This window comes from Panthera uncia, chromosome A2 (assembly GCF_023721935.1).
Source record: "Panthera uncia isolate 11264 chromosome A2, Puncia_PCG_1.0, whole genome shotgun sequence".
NCBI lineage: Eukaryota > Metazoa > Chordata > Mammalia > Carnivora > Felidae > Panthera > Panthera uncia.
Window position 1 is genome coordinate 148,683,117 of NC_064816.1, and position 14,533 is coordinate 148,697,649.

A 14,533-nucleotide genomic window follows, 5' to 3' on the forward strand; every position below is an offset into this window, starting at 1 on the left:
CGCCCCGCGCCCGCCCCCGCAGCGCCCAGGCCGCGCTCGCCGGCGGAGGCGGAGGGCCGCGGACCCGAGGGGCTGCTGCGGCGATCGGGGTCGGGCTATGAGGGCAGCACCAGCTGGAAGGCGGCTTTGGAGGGTAAGCGCCGAGCGGCCCTCCGTCCCCCGGCCCGGGACCCGGGACCCGGGAGGCGGGTCAGAGTCACCTTGGCCGAGCTCCCGGAGGGAGGGCGGGAGCGCCGGGAGGATTGATTTCAGGGCAGTCAGATGCCACATGGCGGAGTTGGGGAGGACCGTAGCTAAGGACCACTACAGTTACAGCCTTGACCCTACCTAGGCAGCTGACCCACTCTTTGACCTTGGGAGCGGGTTTCATGCTCTGAGCCCCAATCTCCTCCAGAATGAAGGGGGACGGTTCCTGACCGGCCCTCACCTGATGTGCACGTTGAGAGGGTGGCTTCCATCTGTAGTGGTGGAAATGTTTTGGGCAAAGTGACAAAAGCTGGAGACGCCGGAGAAGGTGCCCCTGCGCCGTGGGAAGGGGAGGGGGCGCTGGCGGTGACGGGGCCACATAGGGAGGAGAGAGGTGGAGAATATGCCTCAGGCTCTTCCTGGCAAGGTCATGCGTGCCACCTTCCTCTTCCAGTCAGATGGGCCCAGGGAGTGACCCTGGTCAGCCAAGGGGGCAGGAACCAAGTGGAAAATAGAATTCAAGTTCATGAGCTCATTGGGGAAACTTTGTGGCCCCAGGGGGTGTGTGGTGTGGGAGATGCTAGACTTGTCAAGGGAGAGGGCTGGCCCTCTGGACTTCTGGATATTCCCGATGCCCCCAGTCCAAAGGCTGAGAATCTGGGCAGCATTAACTAGGGAAGCCCAGAGCCTGGGTCACCTAACCCTTGGGGGCAGAGTATTAGAAAAGGAAGACTTACGGGGCACCTGGGTGGCTCTTGTCAGGGACTCAGATCATGATCTCACAGTTGGTGGGTTCGAGCCCAGCATCAAGCTCTGCAGTGACAGCACAGAGCCTGCTTGGGATTCTCTCTCTCTCTCTCTCTCTCTCAAAAATTAATAAATAAGCATAAAAATGAAAAGGAAAGAAAAGAAAAGGAAGCCTTCTTGGAGTGGAGAGAAGGCAGGGTGCCCCAGGCTCGAGGAATGACATGTTCAGGGGCCAGGTGGCCAGAACCAGCTTGTCCCCATGGCAAACTGAACTCCAGAGTAACAGAATGGAGGGGAAGGGATGGGAAGAGAGGGATCTGGAGGGTCCAGACTGTGAATGGTCACCCAGGCATTGGACTTTGTTCTGAAGAAACTGTTGAGAGTTAAGCATAGAATGAGACAGTGGATTTGCCCTTGGAAAAGTGGTGGCGATCAAGAGGGGTCAGGCCAAGACCAGGTCAGTGAGGAAGGCGGGGTGGTGGTCGGGGGTGAGACCTGGCCAGCGCTTGCCAGGGCAGGTACCTTGCCGAGAAGGTGGGGGGGGGGGGGGCTGTGATATCAGCTCTTGGCCCAGAGGCCGGTGGGCTGGGGGTCTGGGCTGCCTGTGTGGGGGAGGGGCTGTGCAAACTCTGGAGGGAGGGACGGTCAGATGCCTGGGTGGTGATTTGGGACAAAGGAAGCAAAGAAGTTGGGTCACAGAATAGAAGAGCCATTGCAGGCGGGGAAGAGTAGAGTTGAAAAAAGGTGGGCAAACCGCTTTCTCTGTCGGGCATTGTCAGATTTGCCTGTGATCCCCGCATCCCTCCCGCCCAAGTTATGTCTGGAAGTTGCTCACTCCTTTTGCCTGTGAGTCTTCATTCATTCATTCATAGGCATTCCTGCAGGGTCTGCCCTAGCCTAAGTCCAGCCCCCTGATGGTCAGGGCCGCTTCAGGGGTGGCGTGGCCGCATTCAATGCCTCTGGCTTGCTGGTTCCTATTTTACCTCCGGCCCTGACTTTGACCATCCTGCTTTCTGCTCCCAACCGGGGCTGGGCTGACCATCTGCGGTTAGGCTGAATAAGGCCCAGGCCCGGTTGCTCTCTTGGGACACGGATTCTTCTACCCGCGAAGAAGCTCGCTGATCTGTACTTAGTGTCTCTTGCAGTCCAGCCTTGTCTTGCCGGTCCTTGCCTGGCTCTGCGTCTCATCTCATGCCACCTCTGGTTCTCCCCCTGGTCGCCCCAGAAGCAGCCCCACCCTTGATGTCCTTGGTCCTTGGAGGCCCAGCATCTGTGGCCTATGGACTTTTTCTGCAGGAATTGTAGTATCTGGGGTCCGAGTCCAGGGCCCCCCGGTGCTCTGAGAGTCTGCTGGGTGCTCCCTTGGCACCCCCATCTCCTGTCAGAAGAGGGGAACTCAGGGACCAGGCCTGGTCTCTCCAGGGTGTTGCTGTGTGGGCAGAAATCACAGGACGGGGGCTGAGGCAGCTTGGTGAGGTACAAAGAACTCAAAGTCAGGTAAACCCAAGCCAGATCCTTCCCCCACCATGGGCTGGCCGTTTTCAAACTTGTTTGACTCAGTTTCCTTTTCTAGTAAGCTAGATAACTCTTTCTGCCTCTCAGGGCCACACAAAGGCACAGGGGCGTGGGCTGTGCAGGTGACTCCTGTCACCAGCTCTCTGGACTTGGCATCCTGCGCCCGTGACGGGGGAGTGCAATTGCCTACCTTGAGTCTGCTTCCTGCCCCCGCTGAAGTCCATGGAATGAGCCATCAGCTAACACAGAGAAAACACCTGTGATGGGATGAGGGGTCTGCCCGCCCAGTACCTGTCTTGAGACAAGTGAGAGACTTTTTGACTTGACCAAGCTGAACGGTCGGGGCAGGGCTGTGCTCCTTTGGTACCAAGTGCCAGGCATTTCTCAAACACCTACTGTGTGCCCCACCCCGGGCCAGAGGCTTTCACGACACTGTCCCATTTAATACCCCCCCACACACCCTTCAGGGGCTGGTGAGTATTGTTACCTATTTTGCAGATGAGCAAGCCCACTGGGGCAGGCTAAGCTTCTTGCCCAAGAATACAAGTTGTTTGCTGTTTGCTAACGTGTGCTTGCCAGGAGGGCCTCTGACCTGAGAGTTCTCGGGCTTCATGAGGCTAATCGGGAAGAACTGAGTTGTGTTTGTGATGCGTGTAGCTCTCTGGCCCAGGCTCTCCAGACAACGCTGCTACCTCGCGCCCGGACCTTTTTTTCCTCCTCACAGGTTAAGTGAAATTGAGGACTTCTTAAATTTAAACCAGAATTAGAGCTCACGACTTCTCGACTTTCCTTAGATGAACAATTAGCTTTATAAATAGAAAGCCAGACGGAAGTTCTCCTGAGCAACCCTTCTCTCCCTGTGGCTAACCTTTCTTTCCATGCCCTGGCCTCGGGGAGCGGCCAGGAAAGGTGACCCAGCGCGCTGCCGAGGCCTGGGTTCTAGAAAGACTGGGGGTGACAGGAGATGGGGATATTTCTGGCCGCGGGGGTGGGATTGGGGAAGAGCGAGTAGCCTGGGGGTACGGGAGGGGACGATTCTGCACATCACAGGCTATAGATTTTTCAGAGCTCACCGATTCTGAATTTTTAATGTTGAAAGTTTCTTGATTAGACATAAACCCACAACTTCCTGGTCAAAACCACACACATGCATTTAGCCAAGCCTTTTAAAATTTTAAAAATTACCAAACTCTGCATTTGATAGTTTTGAACAGTCAAGACTATGCTTGCCAGACTGTGGCCCTGACAACTGAGAGAGAGGTCAGTGGTGAGTCTCTTTTGGGCTGTGGGTGTGAGGGTGATGGGGCATCTTCTGGGTTGGAGCCAGATTTTCAGCGGTTCCTTCTAACATGAGGCTAATTCATATATATTTATAAACGCAAATAAACGGCACCCTCAAACTCCATCTGTTGTGGAGTATTGCATAGAAGGAATGATTGAGTTAGACATTTGTTATGGCTTGAATTGTTTTTTTTTTTTTTTACTGTATTTTTTAAAGATTTTTTTCAACGTCTATTTATTTTTGATAGACAGAGAGATGGTGTGAGCAGAGGAGGGGCAGAGAGAGAGCACAAGCAGGGGAGGGGCAGAGAGAGAGGGAGACGCAGAATCCGAAGCAGGCTCTAGGCTCCGAGCTGTCAGCACAGAGCCCAATGCGGGGCTTGAACCCACAAATGTGAGATCATGACCTGAGCTGAAGTTCGACGGTCAATTGACTAAGCCACCCAGGCTGCCCGTTCTGGAGTGGGTGGGTTTCTAATCCAATATGACTGGTGTTCTTATAAGACCACGGTCACAGGAAGACAGAGACACACAGGGAGAAGGTTCATGTGATGAAAAAGGCAGAGCCTGGAATGAAGGGCTGCAGACCCGGGGGTGAGGAAGGTCACCAGCAAACCCTCAGAAGCCAGGCGAAGAGAGCAAGGACTCCCCTAGCTTTCGGAGCAAGTGTGTCCCTGCTGGCACCTTGATCGTGGACTTCTCGTCCGCAGAAGCGAGACAAATAAATTTGCGGAGTTTTAAGCCATGTGGTTTGTGGTGTTTTGTCACCCCAACCCTAGGAAACGAATACAGCATTGTTTTGGATTGTCCAGCCCCACAGCCGTCCTCTGTGAGAGCAGTAGTGGGCAAGGAGTCGGGACTCCCTAGAGGGTCTTTTCTGTCCACAGTGCAACGTCCAGAGCAGTTATCCCTGTGAAAGTCCCAAGAGGCTCCCTGGTTCTGTGATATTGGAGATGCACGTGCACATCCCCACCCCCAGAGAGCAGCTGTACATCCATGTGGCTTTTCCTACAAACTCAGCAGAGTTTAAGGCTGACTAAGGACATTGTCACTCAGTGTAGCTAAGTCCCCCCCCAGGTTTTTGAGTACTGGCGGGTGCTCTGTACCCTATGTAGGGAATCCAAAGGTGAGTAAAGCACGGGCTTTTCCCTAAAGGAGCCTGTGGGCTCATCATCATCATCGTCGTCATCACCATGGTGATTGCTAACATTGAAGTAGAGCTTTCTAAGCCAGACACCTGCTAAGCACTGAATAATGATTTCTCACAAAATTTTAGGGGGCAGATACTACTATGACCTCATTTTAAAGGCGGAGAAAATGAAGTAAAAATAGAAGCTAAGTAACTTTGCCGCGAAGGTACTAAATCATCTAGAAAGCGGCAGAGCTGGGATTTGAACCTACCAAAGTGGTTTAAGATGCTATGCTCTTATCTTCAGTGCACAAAGCATTATGGTGCCAGCGTGTATCGGCCGAGACGGGCGAGTAGAGAAGGGAGAGGAAGGATACATACAGGGCACTTGCCACAGGCAGTTACCAGGCAGCTCAGGGGGGATCAGCCCTACGACAAGCTGCCGTTGAGGACAACAGAGAAGGTGCAGAAAGAGCCCAGTCCCGGAGGGCACACGTGAGTCTCTGCTCTCACCTGCAGCCGCTTGCCCCTAGGCTCCTGGCCACTTGCCAGCAGAGAACTTGCTCATAGGGAGGATTCCAGAATGCCGGCTGCACCCGTAGGTAAAGATGGCAAACTGAATGCACACATTTATCCTCTTTCCTTCCAGAAGCCCACTAACACATTGGTAAAGGGATTTTTAAAAGGCCAGAAGGACGATGAGAGGAGGAGAGAAGACAATAGCAACACAACTGGGAGCTAGGGGTCAATGATGAATGCCAGCTGATTCCACCGGCTGGACAAGCAGAGGAATGGCCTGAGTCACATGCAGGAACCCCAGAGTATGGAGATGGGGACACCGGTCATCACGGCAGCGAGGGAAGATGGAGCTGAAACGGGAGAGCCAGTCGAACATTTTAGAAATGATTTAGTTCCCCAGAGCCTCTTTGCCAGCTGTCCAGCATCTTCCCAGCGCTGGCAGGAGTCTGAGGCTGTCTTAGGGAGGGTCTTGAGACAGCAGTACATTTGGGAGCAAGCAGGTAAGCGGACATTTACATACTGAATACTTAGCATGGTCTCCCGGCCTCTCTGCCTGGGAGGGAAACAGAAGAGACTTCTCTGGGAATTCTGGCCCACCCAAGAGGAAAAACCTGGGGCATTCAGAGAGCCCCACCTGGTCACTCCGCTGGGACCCCACAGTTAATAAGCTTTTTCCCAGCTTCAGAGGCCCCAGTGGACTCTTTCCTCCTGCATTAATCAGGAACAAATAACCAAGGAATTCCAGACATCCGAGGAAACTCTGACTTGGAAACTAGAGACCAAAGCAAATGAACAGGAAAAAAAAGCAATTTGGAAGAAACCCAGACAATCCAAGGAGAACTAAGCTTTCTGTCCACCTCTCCTCTTTTTCTCCCCCTCCAAAAAACTATTAGCAATATCCTCAAAGAGATCAGAGCAAATATGGCACCATTAAAAACAGGATGCTTTGAGAATGGGTCTTCAGAGAACAGGAGCAGACCATAGCAAAACAAAAAAACCACCCTGAAAATTAAAAATACTTGCAGAAATGGAAAAGTCAGGAGAGCAGGAAGATAAAGTTGAGAAAAATCTCCTAGGAAATAGAGCAAAAAGGGCAAAAAGATAGTTGATAAGGGGGGAAAAAAGAAAAAAAACTCAGAGGACCAATTCAGGTGGTCCAACATCTGAAGAATATGACTTCCAGAAAGAGGACAGAGAAAATGGACAAGAGGAAACCATTGATGATATAATTAAAGAAAATTTCCTGAAACCAAAGGACACGAGCTTCCAGATGGAAAGGGCCCATTGATTGCCTACTTTAGTGGACGCAAATGGACCCAAACTAGGACATGGCATGCATGATGAAATTTTAGAAGACCGAGGGATAAAGAAAAGATCCTAAAAGCTTCCGGCAGGGGGCGGATAGCAATTGATACTATTCTTTTTTTAAGTATGTTTATTTATTGAAGTGATCTCGACACCCAATGTAGGGCTCTGGCTCACGAGCCCAAGATCAAGAGGGGCATGCTCTTCCAACTGAGCCAGCCAGCACCCGTGGAAAGCAATTGATATGAAAAGGACCATGGGTGAGAATGGCTCTAGACTCTTCGAGAGCAACACTGGAGCTAGAAGACCGTTAATTAACGTCTTCAACATTCTGCAGGAGAATTCTGTCCAACCTGCAGCACTCAGGCCTCTGACTTCACAGCTCCGGGGGGGAGCATTCACCATAGGACACGGTGCGATGGTTTACCGCTGGTGGTTGTGTGGTGTGGTGGTCCTGCTCTGTCCTTTCTCTATTAGAAGATGTGCTCCACCCAAACAAGGGAGTAAACCAAGAAAAAAGAAGGCGTGGGACAGAAAGTGCTGGAGAGCCAGTACCTGAGGGAGGCAGAGAGATCCTCAGGCTGCTGGTAAAGGGAGATTCCAGGGTGGCAGGGGGGCTTAGAAGGCAAAATTAGATTAGAGAAGCTCAGAAGGGTTTGGGGGGATGCTACTTCAAGAACATTGTTATGGGTTGGATGTTCATGCCCCCCCCACCAAGTGTCGATCAACAGATGAATGGGTAAATAACAACAACCGTATATACACATATAACATATATATGTATTTGCACAACGGGATATTACGCAGCCATAAAAAGGAATGACATTCTGGCACATGCTGCAACGTGGATGGACCTTGAAGTGAAATAAGTCAGACACAAGAAGACAAATATTGTATGATTCCACTTATATGAAATATCTAGGCTAGGCAAATTTGTGGAGACAGAAAGATTTTGAGATTATCAGGGGCTGGCAGGGGGAGGTGGGAGCAGGGAATGAATGCTTAATCAGAATGGAGTTTCTGTTTGGGTGACGAGAAAGTTTATTTGTAAAACTAAAAAGACAGTGGGGGTAGTTGCCCAACATCATGGATGTAATTAACGCCATTCATTGTACACTTCGTGGTTAAAATGGCAACTTTTATGTGATGTCTATGTTCTGACAGTAAGAAGAACTTTAATAGGCTGTCTAAAGTCTCAAAGGGTTCTTCCCTTAAAGATAAAATAAAAATTTTCAGTGATAGAAAAAATAATTAAAAGGGGAGAAGGCAGAGGTATTGTGAAGAGGATGCCAGGTATAGACATGGGCAGGATTTCCAGAGGCAGCAGTGGAGGAGGAGAGCTCTGAGGGCAGAGACCCAGCCCCAGGGCTGTGAGGACGGGTTGGGTTGTTTCAGGGAGACCATGTGGCCAAAACCGGGGACCAGGCAGAGAAGCAGCAGGAGGTGAGGACTGGAAAGCCTAACAACCACAGAAGACGGTCAAGTGCAGAGCCTTGGAAGGAGGGCTTTTAAGCCGGGAGAGGGCAGTGTCACAGATTCAGAACTGTGTTCCAGCACACAGGCTCTCAGACTTCAGCATGCATCTGAATCACGCGGAGGGCTTGCTAAAACAGATTGACGGGGCGCCTGGGTGGCTCAGTCAGTCAAGCATCAGCCTCTTGATGTCAGCTCAGGTCATGATCTCATTGGTTCATGAGTGCGAACCCTGCATTGGGCTCCATGCTGAGCCTGCTTTGGATTCTCTCTCTCCCTCTCCCTCTGCCCCTCCCTCTCTCATGCTCTCTCTCTCTCTCAAAAACAAAAACAAAAAAACACAAAAAACACAGATTGCCGGGCTCAGGCCAGATTTTCTCACTATGAGGACTTGGGGCTGGCGATGGGGATTGGCGGTGGGGTGGGTGGCCGGGTATTGAACCGCTTTCTTTTCTTCTCAGACACCACCACACGTCTCCTGCTGGGGGCCATCGCAGTCCTTCTGTTCGCTATCCTGGTGGTGATGAGCATCTTGGGTGAGCATGCATGTCAGAGCATTTATGCAAGTGTATACAGAGACGCCTATATCCATATACACCCCTTGTCAAATTAGGTAAAGTCTAATTAGGTAAAGAAAGGTTCCAGACATACTACGTATTCTGTGGGGAACAAAGCACAGAAAACAGAGTGCTGTTTCCAGATGAGAGTGTAGCCAAAAATAATATAGTCACACATTGACTCCACATGTCCCCTTTACTAAGCCATGCGGGGAAGGAGCGATGTTACTTAGGGACTGTTCCGTACGTGCTTCAAGAACACAAACCAGCTTGGGGTGAGTTAGGCAGACCCTGCTTCTTGAAGGAGATGGCTGGGGGATGAGGGCCTTTAAAGATCACGTTCATTCATTTAGTGAACATTTATTGAGCCCTGCTGTGTGTCAGTCCCCCTAAATGCTGAGGACAAAAAGAAAGAAGGAAGGGAGGAAGGAAGAAAGGAATAAAAAGGAGGAAATTGCAACTAAGAACAGGTGAGGCTATATGACCAGGAGATCTGGCTGCTTTGAATGGATTCAAGTCTAAGTATGTCGTGGGTTCTGAAGAGTCTGCAAAGTGATTTCAGTGCCTCTGGCTTTAATCTTTGAGAAGCACCCTAAGACCAGAGGCAGGCACCTTAAAATGGGAGAAAAGTCCAATGACAACATCGGCTCCTGCTAAATCCTCACCTTCGGGCATGCGTGATAATCAGGGGATTTGTGAGTGTTTAGAAAAGAATATGGTGACCACTGGTGCCAGCTCAACCTAGAATAATCACTACAAATTAAATTGGTTTCCTGGTACTGGGTGTCCCAGTGCTGGGTTGGGGAGGTCAGAGCCATGCAAAGACATAGCACGTTGTGATTTTACTAAAGCACAACAGAGTCTCTTTGGAGATCCTTGTGGAAAGGCAGTTGAAAGTGGCCTCACCATGGTCAATACTCCCAAGTGATCGCAGTGCACTGAGCAGATAAGCCAGAGTGTCGATTATTTAATTGGTGTCGGTGTGGCTATAGATCCTTAGGGGCTGGAGAACCACAGGCCTGTTCTTGGCTTTGTCCTGGTCTACATTTTAATCAATCGCTCGTACGAACACAAACAAAAATATGCTTATGGAATTTGTAGGTGTTACAAGGATGTTTAGGATGACAGAGGAAGGATGCTTAGAAGACAGATGGAAAAAAAAATCAGGATTAAAGTGTGTCTTTCAAAACTCAGATGAGCCCATGTGAATGAGATAAAGGTGGAAGAAATGAAAATAAGATATCCATATGGACTTACAAAGTGATTTATACGAGTTCAGGACACAGGGGAGACCTGGCTTGGAAACAGATCATATGAAAACGATCCAAGCGTATGTTCTGCCGGCCTAGGAAAGCGCACGTATGCACATACCCACTGATTCTTTTCATTGAAGCTGTCTGCAGGCAGGAAAGCCCATAGCAACTGGAAGGCAGTATGGCACTGTTGCTGGGGGTGGGGCCGCCTCTGTCTGTCCTGGTGGCAGCCTTTTGGTGACCATGCGGACATACCACAGTGAGCCAGACGGGATGGAGAAGGGTGCAGAGAGCATCTTTCGCAAGGAATTATGGAAACCTGGATGAGCGGAGTCTGGCATCCTTCTTCAAGTAGGCGGCAGAAGACGGGCTGGGCTTGCTCTGGGTCACTCCAGGGGCAGAACCTAGACCTGGAGGTCTAGGTCTTAGGAAGGCAGGTTGGGGCTCAACACTGAAAAAGAACCTGGCAGCAGTTCAGCAGTGAAACAGGTTGAATTGTTAGCTACCGAGGGCACAGCCAATGAGATGGGGTTGATGGTTCCCGCCCTGGCCGGGGAGAGAGCGCATGTGGCCTCTAGGTCTTTCCTAATTCTGCTTCTGGGGTTCCGAGCCTCCAGGAGTTGAGAGAGAGAGATGAGATCTTAACCCAGGGGCTAATCTGCTGTCACCTCCCCTGGCGGTTGTGGCCTTGCCAGCCTCCCAGATCTCCCTTACCGTTTATTTAGTCACCAACCTATTACCTGCCAGGCACTGCGAGAGCCACTCACATGGGAAGACAGCCACCTGAGTCATCACTGGAGGGCACCCAAGTCAGGCGGGGTGGGGGGTGATTTGGGGATCCTTCAGGCCCAGGCAGGGGCCAGGCGTGCTGGCGGACACTGAGTCCTCTCCGTCTTCCCGGCAGCTTCCAAGGGCTGTATCAAGTGCGAAGCGCCCTGCCCAGAGGACTGGCTGCTCTACGGAAGGAAATGCTACTTCTTTTCTGAGGAGCCGAGAGACTGGAACACGGGCAGGCAGCACTGCCATACTCACGATGCTGTGCTGGCTGTGATTCAGAGCCAGAAGGAGCTGGTGAGCCCTGGGCCAGGGGGGGACCTTCGGGGAGGACCACACTCCTGGGATGTGGTGTCCCCCATGGCATGTTTCCAGAAAGCACCCAGCCTGGGGTGTGCTGGTGGGCCCCACGGGGCGGGAGCCCAAGTGGCTCCCGTTTCTGGGGCTGTCGCGAAGGCCGATGGTTTCAATCCAAGGCCGGTTTGCCGAGCTCAACTCAGTTTTGCCAAGTGTGAGAATTACAAGTTACCAGGGCACTTGTGGATGAAGAACACGCTGGCATCTTCTACGAGTCCACATCAGGGCATGAGCTCTCACTTAACGCCCACAACAGTTTTATCAGTATAAATGTGACAGAAATGCAATTAGTGAGTCTGTGGTCCGTTTTGCATTTTGAGGGTAACAGTGGCGTGGCAATCCAAAATAGCGGATAATCTAACAATCACTTCTTTTTTAAAAAAAATATATTTTTTAATGTTTATTTTTGAGAGACAGAGAAAGGGAGAGAGGGAGCACAGGCAGGGGAGGGGCAGAGACAGAGAGAGAGACAGACAGAATCTGAAGCAGCCTCCAGGCTCTGAGCTGTCAGCACAGAGCCCGAAGCAGGGCTCGAACTCACAAACTGCAAAATTATGACCTGAGCTAAAGTTGACACTTAACCAACTGAGCCACCCAGGTGCCCCGAAGAATCTGACCTCAGAAGATGAACTTTGTTCCAGGCTTCCCGGTTCAGCAGGCACGCTCCGGGCCCCAAGGCTAGTGCAGGCCAGTGCTGGGACGGAGGTCAGTGGGAGCGCAGGGCACTCTGTGACCCCAGCTCCTTACTTTCGGGATGCAGTGAGGGACCCCCTTTCAGTGTCTGTACGTCCTGAGAGCCGGCCTTCTCAGCCGAGATTAGTCTTGGCATGTCTGAACAGTCAGGAGACCTCATATGACTCAGGTTTCCCTCTTTCCTTGGTACAGGAGTTTATGTTCAAGTTCACGCGGAGGGAGCCCTGGATTGGCCTGCGCAGAGTGGGGGACGAATTCCACTGGGTCAACGGGGACCCGTTTGACCCGGACACGTGAGCTGAGGCTTCATCTTCTGGCCCCTGAGCTTAGACTGGGGAAGGCCTAGCTCCCTGGACACAACCCCCCAGAGAGAGCCCCCCGGGTCTGGGCCAGCTAGAGCTACTAACCTCCGGGTTCAGCGGTGTGTGACAGAGAAAACGATAACGGCTTTACTTCCCTGTCCTCTCCCGTGCAGCCTGCTTTGGCGGCTCTGCTGTAATGTAGCCATCGGGGCTTTCCGCCGCCAGGCTTTTTCCATCTTGGGGCTCCCCGTCCGTGTAGCGGCCGGTCTGCGTGGCTCAGGGTGGCTCCGAGGAAGGGGAAGACAGGCCCCGGATGTTCCTCTGCATTGGCCAGAACTTAGCCACGTGACCACAGCTGCCGGAGATGGGGCCTCCGTTCCGGGCAGCTGTGCTGCTTAAACATTGTTATCATGGAAGAGGGGGGCTCCGAGCCCTGCGCGCTGTGCGCATGGTCTTAGAGAAAACATCTCCTGAGGGTGCTGGGGGCGTGTGCAGTGGTGGTGTCCCTCGTGCGACCCAAGTGGTGTGGATGGGAGTGTGTGATGGGGTGGCAGGTGTGCCTTCTCAGGGACTGGTTTGTGGGGTGCCGGTGGCAGTGGTCGTGGGCGGTGGGGGGTGTATGTCTGTGGCAGTGGGGGGTGATGATAGTGGTGGGGGGCAGTCCAGGCTTGGGGAAACACAGGGGAGTGCGTACAGGGGAATAAGAACCTCAGCTTCTAGTCCAGACCCGAGAGACCAGGTGCAAGCTGCTCACCTGATGATGGTGATGATGATGCAGGAGGGACCCCAAGGCAGGAGAGGCGGGAGGACTGGCCCCCAGCGCTCCACCATGGCCTTCCCATTCGAAACTGGCTGGGGGCTGCATCAGTCGCTGGTAGCCTATAGGGGGCGAGGAGCTCATCAGCTCCTTCCCTCCGTTCCCATGGGCTCCCTTACCCTTCATTCTGCACCCCTCTTTGTCCTCATTGTCTCTTCCTTTTTCTCTCTGTTTCCTGCCTTCACCCCAGGCCTATCCTTACAGCTGCTGAGAAGTCTTGCATTTTCTGCCCCTTTCTCCCCTCATCTGGAAGCTTCCTGTTCTCAGAAGCTGGGAGAGCCCTGGAGGCTGGGGTTCCCAGTGTGCTGACCACCTGTCAACCAAAGGGCCTTTAGGCCACGTTTCTCTGGCACCGAGGTGGTCCTGCCTGGCACTCTCACTTGAGGTCATTCCGGTGTCCTCTCTTGTGAGACCCTGGCTGCAGCCTTGGCAGGGAACTCAGATCAGGGTGACCAATGAGGTTAAGAAGCAATACTGAAATTCACAGGAATGATTTTAGGTAGAAAGGACCCCCAACCCCCACGTCCACCGATGATGTCAGTGAATTTGTGGGCAACACAGCCTGGATATCAAACGCTGGGGTTAATCAGGTCCACCCCTGTGAGCTAGTTTAATTCAGCTCATCTCTGCTGGGCTCTTCTTGTGCTGGACACCGTGTGCTGTAGGGGAGCCAAGATGAGGGAGGCATGGAGCCCGCTCTTCAGGAGCTGACTGCCTGGGGGGCTGGCGGGGACAGACACAGTCCCCATGAGCTGTGACAGGCGGTGCCCATGGTGTAGGCAGGTGCTTTGGGGAGCAGGGGGCAGAGGGTGGTCCTGAACTGGATACTGGCTCATGGGACGGATGAGTGAGCTAACTCTGGAAGGACAGGAAAGTGCAGTTGTGTTTAGGAGATGTCTGCGGACATCCCCAGTGTGCCTGGAGCCGTGGTAGACACAGTAGGGAAACAATGAGAGGCTGCACGAGAAAGTTCTTTTGGGGCCCAAAGCACTAGAAGGTGGCTCCGGAGGGAAGGGACAGGTCACAGGGCCTCCGGGGCCATGCAGCGACAGGCTGTGCGTGCCAGGTTCTAATTGCCTGCTCTCTTGTCTTCTGGCCCCAGATTCCCGATCTCGGGCCTGGGAGAGTGCGTCTTCGTGGAGCCCACCAGGCTGGTGTCGACGGAGTGTCTTATGACCCGGCCCTGGGTGTGCAGCAAGATGGCCTACACATGAGGTGGGTCAGGCACCGAGACCTGCCCGCCCCAGGCTGCTCTCCAAGGCGAAGCAGTGAGGAGGGTGGCCTGCGCTCCGGCCCCCATTCAGGTCCCACAGCCCTGGTTCCTGGCTTCCTTGGCCCCAGGCAGGTCCTGTGGTTCAGCCGTCAAATCCCACATGCTCAGTAGTGTAGGCGTTCCCCAAACACACACACACACATGCACACGCACGCATGCACGCACACGTCTGCACACGGTCCCTTCTCAAGTTCAGAGTCCACCCTTAGCCACCCCAACAAATCCCCCCCTGGCCCAGGCCTGGAATACTTCCTCCGACACCGTCACAGAGTGCATTACAGTCATTTCTCCGGGGTGCTGGGGAGGCAGGGAGGGAGGCCTTCCCCTTACCGGGCCCCCTGCATCCGCCCTG

General features: G+C 52.8%; 1 protein-coding gene across 1 annotated transcript in view; it reads left to right on the forward strand.

Annotated features, from left to right (window-relative positions):
* CLEC2L (C-type lectin domain family 2 member L) overlaps positions 1–14,128 on the forward strand; it is a 15,373-nt gene extending 1,245 nt beyond the window's left edge. The window contains exons 4-8 of the mRNA XM_049642302.1: positions 5–133; positions 8,617–8,691; positions 10,870–11,036; positions 11,982–12,082; positions 14,011–14,128. Coding sequence (XP_049498259.1) covers positions 5–133; positions 8,617–8,691; positions 10,870–11,036; positions 11,982–12,082; positions 14,011–14,122 — 584 coding nt within the window. The 3' untranslated portion in view covers positions 14,123–14,128. The remainder of the gene's footprint in view (positions 1–4; positions 134–8,616; positions 8,692–10,869; positions 11,037–11,981; positions 12,083–14,010) is intronic.
* The last annotated feature ends 405 nt before the right edge of the window (positions 14,129–14,533 follow it).